Source organism: Pimephales promelas, chromosome 2 (genome assembly GCF_988280905.1).
Source record: "Pimephales promelas chromosome 2, fPimPro1.hap1.1, whole genome shotgun sequence".
NCBI classification, from domain to species: Eukaryota; Metazoa; Chordata; class Actinopteri; order Cypriniformes; family Leuciscidae; genus Pimephales; species Pimephales promelas.
Window position 1 is genome coordinate 44,684,895 of NC_142770.1, and position 16,635 is coordinate 44,701,529.

Below are 16,635 nucleotides of genomic sequence, written 5' to 3' on the forward strand. Positions count from 1 at the left end.
AACATCATTAATCTACATAGCTCTTATTGAGAATTAACAGAGGTTTGATGTTTCATTTCAGTTTTATTTCAAGTCACCAGAATCGTGATTAATGGCTCCTTTATTTGGGCTCTTGACCCTTTACTCTTGTTTTAGTGTTTCTCTGCCAGCTGTAACTGTATTTTAATAAAATACATCTGTTATGGTGACAGAAAATATGATCAGAAGGTTCTTGATGATGTCATAATTAACAAGTTATGATCAAGTTTTTGAGTATATGGATGGTGTGCTTTATTTTAATGATGTATTGTTAGTTCTGAAAGTTTTGTGAAATTACATCCAGCAATCAAAAAGTGCAGAATGACAAAAAAAGTTCAAAGCTACAGCAGAAACCAGTCAAACACAGATATCAAGAATCAGCATATGGATCTCAATAATGGTGACAAACGAAAAGTTTCATGCCGCAATGCATGCTGGGACTTATGGATGAGCTTTGTACTAGAGACATGAAGCTTTGCCACCATTGTTGAGAGTCATATGCTGATTCTTGATGTCTGTTTTTGACTAGTTTCTGCTGCAGCTTTAAACTGTCTCTAAACATATTTTTTTAAAGAATTATAGCATAAGGTAGCATACACCATAATATCATGTAAAATTGAGTATCTGTAATCAAATATAAGTGATCAAATATACGTTATCTCTTAAACATTAAACTTCTCTTGCTATGTTATAAAACATCATGTTGAAAAATGATCATTTAATGATCTTTTTCTTCAAGATAATTTCAACTGTTTCAGATGTGCAATATAAATACACAGAAACAGCAAACAGAGAAACGAATGATAAAGAGTGAAGGGTCAAGAGCCTAAATAAAGCTGCCACTAATCACGATTCTGGTGACATCAAAACAAACATTCAATGAATCGTCAACACAAAACCTGGTAATTCTCAATAAGTGTTTCTGTAGACGTCTGACAGAAATAAATTGTTTGTTATAATAAATTAGTTATTAATAACAAGTGAAATCAGCATTTGAAAAAAAACATTGAAACCGAGGCATGATGTGATTGGCTGCCAAAAACACTCATTAATCTGAAGTTTTTTATGAATTAAGATTTTATTTATTTATTGTAATGTATTGTTTCATTTATTTTAGAGCTTGTTATGGGATACCATAGAAAATTTACTACCTCTAATTAGGTTCATAAACACAAACTTCCCTCCACCCATTAAAATTCTATCCAGTTACATTTTAACACACATTGTGTGTTAAAACTACACAACTTGTGTCAAAATACCATCAACACATGATGTGTGTTGTTTTTTAACACATCTCTTTTTAGAGTGTAGTGACACTAATTCGCAGCATGATTGGCCTTCATGTCTACTGGGTGACGCGAGTATACTACCTTCCAAAGTTAGCCGGTTTTGTCGTCAAGTGCGCTGGTCGTTCGACCGAATTACCAGCGTGCAGGTAGTATGGGTGACGGGCATCCTTAACAATCCGGAAAGGTGAGACCCCTTGTATCGTACCAGGCGACGATACATGCTCAATGGCGTCTCGCCGTGTCGCTAGCCAAATGCCTCGTCATCTAATTAGTGACGCGCATGAATGGATGAACGAGATTCCCACTGTCCCTACCTGCTATCTAGCGAAACCACAGCCAAGGGAACGGGCTTGGCAGAATCAGCGGGGAAAGAAGACCCTGTTGAGATTTACCCCAAAATGTTCGTGAAGCTGAAGAAAGCTGGAGGTATGATATTGTCATTCCATGTCGTATTTTCTTGTTTTAATACCCATAATTTTGCAGAAAACATTTGCTCAATAACCTTTCTGTTATTGTTACACAGGTGGAGTGTTGCATATGGGCTGCACCCATGGTGTTGTATACCATAACAGGGAAATAAAAATATTAACACAACTTTTCAACATTAGGACAAAATCTCACATCTCTATTCTGTCGAGAAGAGAGACTCCACTGTCATCGCAAAAATCTCTCACTACACCTCATTGGAACTACGTGACCTGAAAAGCGTTTTCCCACCTGATCTCTTGAAAGACACCGGTATTTTGATGCCATGGCTAACTGATAATGTGAGTACCAATTATTTTGACAAATATTTGTTTAATATTCTTGATAATATTTTTAGTGAACTTCTTATCTAAAATGTAATGTTTAACTTTTAAGACATGTACAGTAGATATTGAAACTCACATCATAATTTTCCTCAAATTTATTTTCGTATTGCGCTTTAAAGGCAGTAAATTGTAGGGTTGCACAAATTGCAGCAGAGACCCAGAATGTAAGTAATCACTTGAGAACATAAACTTTTTTTCACACTACTATTCAGAAACGTAATTAAGTATTCCTATTGTGCGATTTATTCAACATACAGGTTATGTGACAGATGTAGCGCACTTCCTTTATACAATATACATGTAATTTTGTTCTCTCTTTAGTGTATAGCCTTGACAACTGACACATTCCTTTTGTGGCATAGAGACTGGCTTGCTTCAAAAACAGTTTCAGATTCTCATTTGAAAATTCTTGAGGTACTGTACAATTTGCAAAATAAATATATATTAAGCTCTCCTGCATGTTTATACATGTAATGGCACAGTATGTGTTTCCTATTTCTTTCATTACAGTATGATGCACAGAAAATTCGGTTTCCAAGAATTATTGGTGGCCAGACACCAGAGAGAGGATGCCACTTCATTCTTTGGGTTAGTTCAAATCGAGGAGTGTTAATCACATGATGTAGAAATTTGATAATAAAGAGACTGTACAGTGAAGTTAAAATTTTGTAAATAAGTAAATTTATCATCCGTAAGCATTGTAAATTTGACCCTTTTTTTATTTCTTCTACAGTCTTTTTTGTTCTTGCATATGCTGCTAGTCCTGTTGCTAGAGTGGCTAACGTTAGCACGTGTTAGCTAAAACACATGCCGTTTTGCCTTTGTTAGGACACACTGGGGTTAAGCAATGTTGCTAGTAACGTTACATGTAGAAATGTAATAATTAGCTACTTACAGTAGTTAGCCGAAGCGAAAATTTTCACGTAATCGTGCTGCTCGTATGAGGAGGTTTGCAAGGTACCAGCTGAAGTGCAGAAAGGACTTTGCAGCTTTGATTACGGACTACAGTTCCTAAAACCATGACTTCACGCGTCCTGTTCCGTGCCCGAGTCCAACTGAACCGTGCTCTGCCCCACCTCTTCCAAGCTGGCCAGGGCTGGCTAATCGAGCCGCGCCCGGGCACGGTTCGGACCACTCAGAATAGTCCAACGAACCGCGCTTTGGTGGTCAAACGCACTCTGGCACGGTTCAAACTGGCTAGTGTGAGTACACCCTTGGAGAATTTGGTGATGTTGTGCGTAGCATGGACAACAAAATGGACCCTATGCTGCAACATTTTGAGTGCCAATATGTCTTTTGGAGAGTTATCCCTGCCAGGGGATCTGTTACTCCCCCTAGACACCCAGGAAAATTTGCCGTTTCTTGACAACAGTATGAGGCAGGATAAAGAACTCCTGGAACAATTTGTAAGTGTTTTGATTTCGTTTATATCGCCATAGTAAAAAAAAAAATACTTTTTTTTTCTTTCAAAAAAGTAAAATTAAGATTGTACACTGCATATTCTACAGTCTGAATCCACACCCTGTTACATTTTAAATGTATGAGAAGCTTCAGATAAATGTAATTTGTTACACTTTTTTTTTGTATTTTCAGCTTCGGTTTTTGACAATCAAATGTGAGAGGGACCTAAAGACAACCATGTGGCGAATGCTTCAGAATATCTTCTCTAATCACCTTTCCATCAATATAACCTGGTCTGGTGTAGGTGATAAAGCATGTTTTAGAGACATGTTCCTGAAGACCATTGTTCAAAGTAAGTTGGATATTTTTTTATATTTAAGTAGATGTGTATGGCTTTATGCCTTTCAAATGGAATGACAGATCTTTATTTTCTACAGGAGCCATCCGGAAGAACCCGGCGACCCAGGATGCCACTGATGAGGCGATCCAGGTTAACGTTACACATCACCTGAAAGGAGCATCTGACCGTGCAGGTGGAAAAAGGCACCGCTGAGTGGGACCCACAGCCGACCCCTTAAACCTAGGCTGACTACTGACACCCCAGCATCACTTGACAACTGGAGCCCTTTTTCTATCCTGCAGACAGTAACTTCAAGACATCTAAAAAAGGCTTGTTACAGTGCTTAACTCTTCTATTTAAATATAGCTTGTAAATCCTAGATTATACATCTAATACTTGATTTCTCCACATTATCTGGTATCAAATATTCTACTTGCCGTGACTTTAGTACTGGCTTATTTCATTCCGTCATTGCTTAACGATTCTACATGCTCTATGCACGAACCCTGCTGACGTATGTCCGAAAGAATCTCAGCCAGCTTCTTTCCTTACACAAGCGCATTCTGCAGGCAAAGTATATAGCGGCAAAACTTTAATAAAATTCATAAAGTTCATTATACTTGAAATTGCATTTTACCTGGTACCAAATATTCTACTTCATTCTGTCACAGTGCTTAACTGTTATTCTATTGTTAAATATAGCTTGTAAATCCTTGTGCCACAGGTCAGCATTGCAGTTATAATGGTATATTCTCAAATTATTTGGTGTCCTTCACTTTCTTTGGTACCAAATATCCTCATTACTTGTGTTTACTGGTAATTCTTTTCATCCCAGAGCTGACCTCTTTATGTTATTAGCAAGTATTGTAAGTGTTATACAGTGTTTTATATATATATATATATATATATATATATATACTGTATATATATATATATATATATATATATATATATATATATATATATATATATATATATACTGTATATATATATAAAGTGTTTTTTAACTATAAAATGTATTGGAAAGCTGTGTGTTTGTATTTTTCTGTTATATTTCAGCGATCTGACATTGTTTAATGACAGTTACTGTACATTCAAATGTGGAAATAAAATGTCAAATGGAAATTTGTCTGGTTTGAGCAATCATTATTCTTGATAAACTGCATGCTGTAAATATTAAATTAAATAAATAAATATATAGTGCAATAAGTGGCGGGCAGCTCGCTCGACAAGAGTGTTTGCCTCCGACGGGCCACCTTTGGTATAATAGCGGTGGAACGCCGGCGGGCCGGCCACAGAACGAAGGCGGTAGGAAGGCGGCAGCCGCTTTTAAAACAGCGGTCCGCCGTCAAACGTGTTTGCGATTACACCATTCTGCCGCTTCTACTATCTCCGGAGCGCCGCCGACTCATTGCTATCTGGAAAAGAATCTGTAAGTTGCGTAGCAGCTATTCATCAACAGTCGCGGTGAAATTCAAATAGTTGTTCTAACTTCGACAATCATGATATTGATTTTATCTTTTGGAGTTTTAATACATGATCAAGATAAGTTTATAGTTTTTCACTATCTTAACATGTGGATTTTAATCTATAGCGCATTACTAGATACGATTGTTTTGTTTTTTTTTTGGGGGGGGGGGGGGGTTGTGTGATTGGATTTGATTTGTTTTTATGTTGGAGAGAAAATAGAATTGATGTTTGAATTCTGTTTTTCATTGAAAATTAACGTTATAGTGAAGAACATCGGAAGCTGCCTCTTGCTGAACAACAGCTGATCTTCCTGAGGCCACCAAAATGGAAAATAAAGTAAGATTGATTATTTTGTAACGTTAATTCATTAACAGAGACCTTTCTTACAGGTCCTTATGTGTGTGCAGTTTAACACATTAAAATGCACATTTCTTTTTGAATTGCAAAAAGGGAAATTGTCACTGAATAGTCTTTACATGACCATACCACTCTTTCTTAATCAAATTTAGTAATCCTTAAAAAAAATATACCTTTCCCGAAGATGAAACAGGCGGCTAATGGATGAAAATGACCCCGATGAGGAGGCTACTGCAGCCATGGCAAGTAGAGAAGTTCACAAGACCTCACAGAACATCACAGTCAATTGACGTGGGACCAGGATTCAACTTTACAGTCTCCCGGACAGGCAATACAGTCACCGTGACATCATGAAACACCCAGACCACAGAGAAAAAGCCTCTCAAGTGATGAGCGATTAACAAGATGTAAGATTTCTTTTAGCATTTTAATCATATATTCACTGTTAGTGTAAGGATACTATAGCATGTCATAGCAGTGGTGGTGTGGCATGCATGACACATTTGCACTTTTGCTTTACTGGTTGTATCAATTTAATTTATTGCTTGGTTTCTGTCGATTTTTAGTACGGTGGCTGAGAGGGCTCAACACACTGCAACAGAAGAAAATGGATGCAAACAGAAAAAAAACCTATTTAAAATAAGAACATCTTTATCACATGAGCTAAAACACATCCAAATACAGAAACGCACTCCAAATGTCTGACCAACCATGCAAATATCTACTCAACAGTGCTGTTTCTTGTTTAATTTATTATTATTTATTGTTTGCATTGTATTTGCAGCATGTGTGTTGTGAAACTGATGTCTTGACTTGCTGGTGTTTTTCTTGTTTGCATGTTTTCTTCTGTTGCAGGACTTTGAAGTCTCTTGCCGTTTGCAGTGCGTTTTTGTATGTGGTTGCGCTGAGTATTTGCTGCATGTGTGTTGTCAAACTGATAAAGATGTTCTCCTAATTTGCTAGTGTTTTTTACTGTTTACATGTTTTCTTGTTTCAATTCGTTAATCTCTCGGCCGTATTTTCATGCCACTTACACTTTTTTTTGTAACATTTTAATTCATTGCTGTGTCTTTTTATTATTCTTGTAATGTGAATGATAGTTATTTTGTTTTGTCTTACTCTATTGGTTTGTCTTTTTTTGTTTTTCCTTTTAACTGGCTGAAATTTTCTTCCCTTCTCAATAAAATATTGTTCTTTGCATTTCTGTAGTGTCATTTTTTTTATTCCTTGCACAATACATAAGTATTACACAGGGATAATTTCTGGTTTAGTTTTGGGGACTGAGGTATAATATTGGCCCAGTTATGGCTGTTTTCTGCAGCTTCTGGATAAGATGTGGCTGAGTTCTGGCCTAAAGGTGGTGGCAGTTTGGCTTTTGTCTGGCTGACATATTGGGATTACGGCGTTGTTTTGGGCCAGTTCTGGATAATATCTGGGTACATAGAAAAGCTCTGGGCGAGTTTTGGTTTGCTCCCGGCCTTGATCTGGTTGACTTACGGCAAACAGCACTTGGGCCAACCTTGGCCCGTAATTCCATGCGGTATGTGGGCCAAAATCTCAGCCGAAATTAAGCCAGATCCGGCCCAAAGCCAATTTGCCGTCCTATGAGAAGGACGGCCGGGGGACATGAGAGAAAGTCGCGAGGCCGGTGGTGTGATTGCTAATGAGCAGCATCTGTGAAGCACACCAGTCTCACATCTCTCACGGAGGAGCAGAAGCGCAAAAGGGAAGCGACGGAGTGGATGATCGAGAGAGGAACAGGCCTGCTTTTGTTTGTATTTTATATTTTCTTTTGGTAAGCCAGCAATCGTCCGTGAGGGACTATGTTTTATTTAGTTATGTTTTATTTGGGTAGTCAGCAGTTCCAATTAGGTAGCTGCAGTCATTTCAAGAAAGCCTTTACGAACAAATGTGCCTTACTATAGTTAGGATTCTAACCAAACCCTGTTATCTGTTTTTACAATTATTTCTAATTAACAAAGACAATTCATCTTTAAATTGCATTCTCGATTTGTTCTTGTATTTCTCAAATATACCTCAGATATCATTCCCATATATATCTTCAGTAAGACATTAAAGAGAAATAATCAAGAGATGGAAGAGACGTTGGACACAATAGTAAGATCTCTTTTAAGGCTCATAATTCTCAGATTTGTCTTATAAAACCCACCCAGCACCAGACGTCATTAAGACGTTGTTTTTTGGGCTAAATCAAGTCGGCCCGTCATAGCCTTCATTTAGCCCAAAAATAGACGTTGAAAATTGGGCTTTGTGAGGTCCGTCCCATTTGGACCAAATTTAGCCCAAACAAAGACGTTGAAATTTGGGCTTTGTTTGGTCCATCCGATTTTTTTTTTTTTTTAGAGTGTGCAGGTGACCTCATAATTCTGTCTTTGTACAAATGGAACTGTACTTCGCTAATTACTTTTACGATGCTAATCGTTTCAGAGGGTCGATCACCACATTTCGATGTCCAATGACTATGAGAGTAATGAAGATAAAGCAGTTGAACTAAATTGTACCTTTTACTCTGAATATTGTTGAACAATAAAATACACTGTGTACATATTCACCATCAAAAGGTATTCAAATGTAAAGAAAATGTACAAATAAAACGTAGGCCTACGCAAAATAATCAACAGAAATAAACAATGAATTGTTTCAACAGATTCAAGGATACAGATGACAGTTGGTCCTGTGATTAGGCAGTGAAACAAAGATTGCAACAGTCCGTGTGGTCTCTACAGTTCTTTAAAGTGTCCAAAAGGCTTTGTGACGTTGATGTTGAGATGCAGTCTCATGCCCTGAAGTATGGTAAATCCTCAGCGACGATAAATTCCAGTGTATAATCTAAGATGTTACTGAATATTTATCTCGCTGATGTATGACTCTCAAACGTGGTTCTACAATAAACAAATAATGTAATCAGCAACATAAACTGTATAGATGTGCAATTAACACGACAGAAATGCTGAAACATTACAGCTCTATATAATGGATGATCACATCTGTCACTATTAACATAATATTTCCCACAATCAGGTAACTGCACTCTCATTTAACATAAAATATAATGTAGCAGCCGTACATAAAGGCAAACAGTGAATAAGTGACCATTAAATAATAATATAAATGTAACTCACAATCTTCAATGACGCACATTCAGGAATCGTCACCATGGAAACTTCAGTGCAAAGTTTAATATCGTCCACTGCCGATCAAGAGCACAAATATCCTATTCTGCAGTTCACAAAGTGAAGGCGCTGCAGAAAGTGATGTTAATCTATCTTATTTCACTGCTTTACAGGTAAGATTGCAGGACCTAAACTTTCCCTCAGGATCCGAACCGAAGAAATATGATCTGCTTTCGCGCGAACTCAGATTAAACCACACCCCCTCATATTCAAATCAATGACCAACATGACAGCTGCACAGCCTTTATAATAAGTGAACAAAAACTGAACATGGGCTTTTTTACAGCCGCCCCCAAATTTGGTAGACAAATTTGTCTGTAGTAAAATCTACTACTGCATATCATCTGAGCCCTGCGGTAAAGCGGGTAATCTAATCAATCGAGCAACTGGTCGGGTGTAAGTATGATCTTTCACTTTAACAACAGCAGTTCTAACTCTACCATCAGAGCTAGGAATGATGGAGGAAACAGTACCCACTCGCCAGAGCGCTCTCGGTAATTGCTCATCAGCTATAAGGACTACAGTTCCAACTGTAATGTTCTCTCTCTCTTGATTCCATTTCTGACGTGTCTGTAAAGTAGGCAGAAAATCATGCACGAAATGCTTCCAGAAGTGATCACTGAGAATCTGGCTGTGTCTCCACCTCTTCCGACTGAGCAGGTCAGACTCAGGATAGACCACCTGAGGTAACGAGGAGTCAGGCCGCCCCATCAGCAATGAATTCGGAGTCACAGGATCTGGGTCGGCCACATCACTGGAGACATAACCCAAAGGTCTTGAATTTAAAATTCCTTCAATCTCTACTAAGACCGTCCTCAATACCTCTTCAGTGACAACCTGAGCACCCAGTGTGGTCCGTAGGGCTGTTTTCACAGACCTCACCTCTCTTTCCCAGGATCCCCCAAAGTGAGGAGCACTGGGAGGATTAAGACGGAACCTGATCTGTTCTTTGGAGAGTTGTTCTCTGAGAGTGGGTTGTATTTGACTGAAGACTTCTTCCAATTCACGACTCCCCCCTCTGAAATTGGTTCCCTGATCAGATAGAAGCTCGTATGGCTTTCCCCTACGTGAAATAAAGCGTCTAAGGGACATCAAGAATGAATCAGTGTCCATATGATCCAGTAGATCGAGGTGAACCGCTCGAGTGGTGAGACATTTATAGAGGATACCCCACCTTTTCTCTGTACGACGGCCTACTTTAATTGTAAAGGGACCAAAGCAATCAACCCCAGTGGAATAAAAGGGAGGTTTGAATAACCTAAGGCTGGAAGGTGGAATGTCTGCCATCCTTGGAATTTCTGGTCGACCCCTCCACTTCTGGCACTCAGGGCAGCTACGCTGATGTTTCTTAACTGCCTCTCTCCCTCTTAGAATCCAAAACTTTCGCCGTAGCTCGGCAAACACCCGTCCAGGTCCAGGGTGAAGTAGTTTGGCGTCATAGTGCTTAATGAGGAGTTTCACCACTGGATGAGTCGGGGATAAAACCACAGGATGTAGAACTTCTTTGGCCAGGCTGTCACATCTTCTAAGTCTACCACCCACTCTAATCAGATTGGAATCTTTGTCATACTCAGGTGTAAGTCCTACCAGCCGACTGCTGGTTGAGAGAGTCTTTCCTTCCTTAAGCGAGGTAAATTCTTCAGGGAAGTCTTGCATTTGACAATGCCTCAGAAGAGTCAATTCTGCATCATGAAATCCATCTGCATCTGGTGGTTCTTTACTGCCAGCCGCCCCATGCAGGGACTGCACTGTGGCTTCTAGAAGCTCTTGATAACTATTGAACTGATGGAAATCTGGAATGGCAGGTATTGCAGTCTCTTTAAGCAACCCACTGAATACAGGTTTCTTGAGCTCTTGACTATCATCAAGGATTTGACCCTCGGGTGCCTTTGGCCAATTGCAGCTGGGTTGCATCAAGAAGGCTGGACCCTGGCTCCAGCGAGTGTCTTGAGCCAGTTGAGTCAGTGCCAAACCTCGTGTGATGTCATCAGCAGGATTATTCGAAGAATCGACATACCGCCAGGATTCTGGGTCAGACAACTCTTGTATTTCACAGACTCTAACTCCAACAAATACTTTGTACCTGCAAGAATCAGATTGCAGCCACGCGAGGACTGTGGTAGAATCTGACCAATACACAAAGTTGTGGATGTCTAAAGTCAGCTCTTTCTTCAAAACAGCACCCAGCTGTGCTCCTGTCATTGCAGCACAAAGTTCTAAGCGTGCGATTGAGAGCTGCTTCTTTGGAGCGACTCTGGATCTTGCGGCCAAAAAGGCTACCGTGATGTTGTTCTGATCGTCTTCAGTCCTCAAGTAGGCAACAGAGCCATAGGCTCTCTCAGACGCATCGCAGAATACATGAATGCTGCGACTTTTGATTGCATCCTGACTGTTTGAGCTGTAACATCTGGGCTGAGAGATCTCTGATAACTGATGGAGCTCATTCTCCCACTGTTGCCAAGCACCCAGTAGTTCAGCAGGGAGGCAAGGGTCATCCCAGCCTCGTTTCTTGCCCCAGAGCAATTGCACAATGATCTTAGCCCTTGTGGTGAAAGGGATCAGATACCCAAGGGGATCGTATTGCTTTGCAAGTGTGCGATAGATCTTACGCATGGTGGTTTCACCTTCCTCTTTCTGGTATGGTTTGTATGCCAAAGTATCAGATTTGCAGTGCCATATCAGTCCGAGGGTTCGCTCTTGAGGATTGGCTGTTTCTTGGTTAATCCAGATCTCACTGCTCTTTGATTTTAGCTCGGATGGAATGTGTTGAATGACTGTAGGAACATTACTGGCCCACTGACGCAACTCGAATCCACCCTCCATTAGTTGATGCTGTAGTCTGTGTACTAGTTTCTCGGCCTGTTCTTCGGTTGGTACACTCTTTAGACAGTTGTCTACATAGAAACTGTGTTCAACAGTTTGACGCACATCATCTGTTGGTCCAAGGTAGTTCCTTACTTGCGACTGAAGGGCAAATGTAGCGCAACAGGGGCTACAAGTGGTTCCAAAGGGCAAAACTTCCCACTGATAGATTGTTGGAGGCTCAGCAGTATTGCCATTACGCCACAGAAATCTGAGGAATGGCTTGTCTTCATCAAGGAGGCGGACTTGATGAAACATGCCCCGCACATCACTGCAAACAGCTACAGGGTGTTCCCTGAAACGGAGGAGAACTCCCAACAAGCTTGCACCGAGAGTAGGCCCGGGTAAGAGATACTCATTCAGAGACTGGCCTTGGAACTCGAAGGAGCAATTGAATACGATACGATCCTTCTCATTATGATGGACCATATGATGTGGTATGTACCACGAATGAGGACTCAATTCACACTCCTTGGATGATAGCGGGGTGACATAGCCTGCCTGCAGCAACTTCTGGATTTCAGCATCATAAGTGACTGCCCTTTGTGGCTCTCTGGACAACCGTCTCTCCGTACTACATAGAAGAGCCAGGACAGCTTCCTTTGGCGCATTCAATGGGGGAAGTGACTCTTTCCAGAGTAATGGTGTAGCATATCGGTTGACTCCATCCACATTAATCCTAATGGTCTTTTCTTCCAGAATACGGAGGGCTTCTGAATCTTGACGCGAGCGTGTGACTACCTTATCTGATCGATAAGGTAAAATGTCCAGTTTCCACAGTCTTTCAACCTGGTTAAAAAGCTCAGAATCAGGTGTCACACAAGAAACAAAGAGACATTCTTGCGGCTGAAGGCGAGGACGAAAGAACCTTGATGGACCTTGCAATGTCCACCCAAGCCTTGTATGCACAGCGGCTGGTCCTCCTTTGGGTCCCAATATCACTTGCTCTACAGGTGTGATCAAATGTGGATAGTCTGAACCAATAAGCACTAATGGTTGTGCTTGGTTGATTTCGTCCAAGGGCAGATCTCTAAGATAGCGATACTTTCGCTGCAGGTCAGTAATGGGGTAAGTATGCTGAACAAGACCTAGGTCCTTGGCTGTAAAAGCTCCATGAATTTGGAATGATCTGTCCGGTTGCGAAGCTGGAGCTATAGAGAAGGACACCGAACTTCCTCGTATGGTGTGAACCTCATGCCTCACAGTACGAAGGGCTAGATCTTCAACTGTACCTTGAAGACCTAAACGTTGAGCAGCCTCATGGAGCAGAATCGTTCGCTCGGAGCCATCGTCCAGTACCGCGTAGGTCTCTAACGACTTGTCTCCATTCTGAATCACAACTCGACTCAGTTTAAGTAACACTTGCTTTCCGCTTGTGGGACGGTCCAGATACAAGGTCTGGGAAGTGGAGCTCATGGGACCTGTGCTCTCTGACTGTCTGCTGTTGTCTTTCCCACCTGAATCTGAGCTGGCATTAACATCATGGAGAACTTCGAGATGTTTCCTATCACATTTCTTGCACTTCGCTTTCAAAGTACACTTTGAGGTCTGATGATTTCGGCCACATCTCCAGCATCTACGGCCAGTTTTGATCCAATTCTCAACCTGCTCCTTAGTCAAGAGCTTAAAGTTTGAGCACTGATTCATGTAATGCTGGATGGTATTGCAAAACGGACAATATTTCTTAGGCTTCTCCTGCATCCTATCTGAGAACACTGACCCTGTGTTTGAGTTATCTACTGACTCTCCCTTATGCTCTCCTCCATGCAGAACAGTAGTCAGCTTTCGAGGTGAGAAACCATGCTTCTTATCTTTGCGGGGGCCATGCTTCTCATAATCAGGGTAAGTACCGTACTGGGTTCCATCCACCTGCACTCGAACCTCATATTCAAGCCAATCAGCCAAGTCAAGCAGAGTAGGAATCGGAGTCTGAATAGGGTTAACAAATCTCTTAAAGTTGGCTCTTAGGTCATATGGTAACTTAGCTAAGAGGCGGGATACATGAGAACCGCACTTCAACTCGGTCCAACCTGGGCTACCCAACTGATTCAACATTCCCACTAATGCCCGTACACGAAGAGCGAATCCTTTGAATGCCTTCACATCACCACTCTTGATTGTGGGTCCATCCATCAAAGTAGTGATCCGCTGCAATGCCAGCTGATGCGGTTGACCATACATGTCCGTTAGGGCTCGCATAGTGTCACTAAAGGGAGAACGACTGTGACTGTAAGAATCTGCGACAAGTAAAGCATCTTCCAATTTCAAATGATCCATTAGTATTTGAAACTTAAAAGATTCAGAAGCGTCGGCTGGCAGTACATTGTCTAAAGCGAGCTTAAGTCTGGCGAATTCCCGTGGATCATCATGAATGAAATTTGGGATTGTTGGTGTAGGTCCACGATATTGCACTGGCAGCGGGTACAAGGGACGGTTAAGATCTTGATCCAAAATTGGATATGAACGATCAGGCGGATACAGCCGTCCGTTGCTATGATAGTGTTCAGTTCTAGGATCACGTTGAAATTGAAGACTAGAACGGTCAGCTAAGGCAGTTTCTTGCAAAGTGTGCACTCGGCCCCCATAGTATGGATCCTGAAGATTTCGAATGGGCCGATACTCTGAATGCGAATGACAAGCATGTGCCTCTGCAGGAGAGCGACTGAAAACTCGAGGGGGGGGGGTTGGCGAATTGGGCTGCAACAACATGGTATCATCGTACTGCCAATAAGGCGGATTGGACTGACTCTGCTGCTGGTCACGAACATAAGCAGCTCGATCAGGAACATGTTGCGGTAAGTCATTCACATTATGAGGAGGTTCAGTATACTGAGGTGTTGACTGGCCTGAGTGTAATTGGCTACCATTCAGTCCACTTACTTCCTTTAGACGATTAGTAAGATCTTCAATAAGATCTTGATGACCATCACGACGTGCGTGCAGAGAATCATCCCTGAGAGGCACCAATGGCACATGCTCAGATTGACCTGGATTTCGATCATCCTGATGTGAGGCCAGCATACTTGTAGCCATCGCTGTAGAAGATACCCCCTCTTCAACGCTAAGTGATTGTCGTGAAGGTGATGAAACCTGTAGTGGAGCTAACACAGGAGAACTAGCGATTATATCTGAGATGCGTCTAACATCCTGCCGCAGCTGCTTGCTCTCCTCTCTCATTTCACGAATACATGAGAGAACATCAGCATTAATTACTGTATTAACCTGCTCATCTGCAAATGTGAGTTGCCTCTGAGGATGACTGACCTCATAGTCTTGAAGATACAAAGGCTGGCGAGTGATTCTGCGTGGCCGAACCACCTCATCTTCTGTCATTCCCTCTCTGGGTCTGGACATCATCGCTGAAACGGTTAAAGCATCCGGCTCGAAGGACCATTAAATGTACAAATGGAACTGTACTTCGCTAATTACTTTTACGATGCTAATCGTTTCAGAGGGTCGATCACCACATTTCGATGTCCAATGACTATGAGAGTAATGAAGATAAAGCAGTTGAACTAAATTGTACCTTTTACTCTGAATATTGTTGAACAATAAAATACACTGTGTACATATTCACCATCAAAAGGTATTCAAATGTAAAGAAAATGTACAAATAAAACGTAGGCCTACGCAAAATAATCAACAGAAATAAACAATGAATTGTTTCAACAGATTCAAGGATACAGATGACAGTTGGTCCTGTGATTAGGCAGTGAAACAAAGATTGCAACAGTCCGTGTGGTCTCTACAGTTCTTTAAAGTGTCCAAAAGGCTTTGTGACGTTGATGTTGAGATGCAGTCTCATGCCCTGAAGTATGGTAAATCCTCAGCGACGATAAATTCCAGTGTATAATCTAAGATGTTACTGAATATTTATCTCGCTGATGTATGACTCTCAAACGTGGTTCTACAATAAACAAATAATGTAATCAGCAACATAAACTGTATAGATGTGCAATTAACACGACAGAAATGCTGAAACATTACAGCTCTATATAATGGATGATCACATCTGTCACTATTAACATAATATTTCCCACAATCAGGTAACTGCACTCTCATTTAACATAAAATATAATGTAGCAGCCGTACATAAAGGCAAACAGTGAATAAGTGACCATTAAATAATAATATAAATGTAACTCACAATCTTCAATGACGCACATTCAGGAATCGTCACCATGGAAACTTCAGTGCAAAGTTTAATATCGTCCACTGCCGATCAAGAGCACAAATATCCTATTCTGCAGTTCACAAAGTGAAGGCGCTGCAGAAAGTGATGTTAATCTATCTTATTTCACTGCTTTACAGGTAAGATTGCAGGACCTAAACTTTCCCTCAGGATCCGAACCGAAGAAATATGATCTGCTTTCGCGCGAACTCAGATTAAACCACACCCCCTCATATTCAAATCAATGACCAACATGACAGCTGCACAGCCTTTATAATAAGTGAACAAAAACTGAACATGGGCTTTTTTACAGTCTTTTTACGATGCACTTGAGGATTTACAATTACTCCAGAGCACGTTGTACAAAAAGTCGAAGTGAAAAACAGGAACTTGGCGGAGGGTCCGCCGGGGGGCTGATCTTTGACTCGGAGGAGTCGATTGACCCAACTGAACTCCTCCGTCAAAACGATCTGGGCCGACCCGAAAGCCATGTTCGTCTTGTGGTTGGCGACCTGTGGACACACGAGGGAAAGAAATAAAAATAAACAGATAAATCAATCAATAAACAAATCAATTAAAAAAAAAATCCACACAAAAACACATCGGGCAAAGAAGAGTCGGACGCTCACGTTTATCAGGTACGCCTTCTCCGAGGTCGATTTGTGGGCCCCCAGAACCTCCTGCATAGTTATGTTTTGGAGAACCCCCCCTCTGTGGCCGT

The 16,635-nt window shown here is 41.1% G+C and overlaps 2 protein-coding genes and 1 long non-coding RNA gene across 3 annotated transcripts; 1 reads left to right on the top strand and 2 right to left on the bottom strand.

The window, feature by feature from the left end:
- The first annotated feature begins 1,384 nt into the window (after nucleotides 1–1,384).
- On the top strand, nucleotides 1,385–4,751 carry LOC120494825 (uncharacterized). Its single transcript, XM_089123135.1, has 5 exons — nucleotides 1,385–1,733; nucleotides 1,831–2,533; nucleotides 2,630–3,525; nucleotides 3,713–3,872; nucleotides 3,958–4,751. The coding sequence occupies exons 3-5, from the start codon at nucleotides 3,139–3,141 to the stop codon at nucleotides 4,071–4,073; spliced, it is 663 nt and encodes a 220-aa protein (XP_088979261.1). The 5' UTR covers nucleotides 1,385–1,733; nucleotides 1,831–2,533; nucleotides 2,630–3,138; the 3' UTR covers nucleotides 4,074–4,751.
- Nucleotides 4,752–8,193: 3,442 nt separating this feature from the next.
- On the bottom strand, nucleotides 8,194–15,143 carry LOC120469700 (uncharacterized). Its single transcript, XM_089122915.1, has 2 exons — nucleotides 8,831–15,143; nucleotides 8,194–8,590 (listed from the first exon to the last, which is right to left on the bottom strand). The coding sequence occupies exon 1, from the start codon at nucleotides 15,098–15,100 to the stop codon at nucleotides 9,212–9,214; it is 5,889 nt and encodes a 1,962-aa protein (XP_088979041.1). The 5' UTR covers nucleotides 15,101–15,143; the 3' UTR covers nucleotides 8,194–8,590; nucleotides 8,831–9,211.
- Nucleotides 15,144–15,253: 110 nt separating this feature from the next.
- On the bottom strand, nucleotides 15,254–16,229 carry LOC148997591 (uncharacterized). The gene is made up of 2 exons (XR_016147443.1): nucleotides 15,891–16,229; nucleotides 15,254–15,650 (listed from the first exon to the last, which is right to left on the bottom strand). It is a non-coding gene; the product is annotated as an uncharacterized LOC148997591 (long non-coding RNA).
- Nucleotides 16,230–16,635: the final 406 nt, after the last annotated feature.

What these genes read in the sequence shown, in the direction of transcription:
- LOC120469700 (XM_089122915.1), bottom strand. Translation starts at nt 15,100, where the DNA reads ATGATGTCCAGACCCAGAGAGGGAATGACAGAAGATGAGGTGGTTCGG.
- LOC120494825 (XM_089123135.1), top strand. Translation starts at nt 3,139, where the DNA reads ATGACTTCACGCGTCCTGTTCCGTGCCCGAGTCCAACTGAACCGTGCT. An exon ending in AAGAACTCCTGGAACAATTT is followed by an intron (nt 3,526 to 3,712) that starts GTAAGTGTTTTG and finishes TTGTATTTTCAG; the next exon opens with CTTCGGTTTTTGACAATCAA. An exon ending in CCTGAAGACCATTGTTCAAA is followed by an intron (nt 3,873 to 3,957) that starts GTAAGTTGGATA and finishes TATTTTCTACAG; the next exon opens with GAGCCATCCGGAAGAACCCG.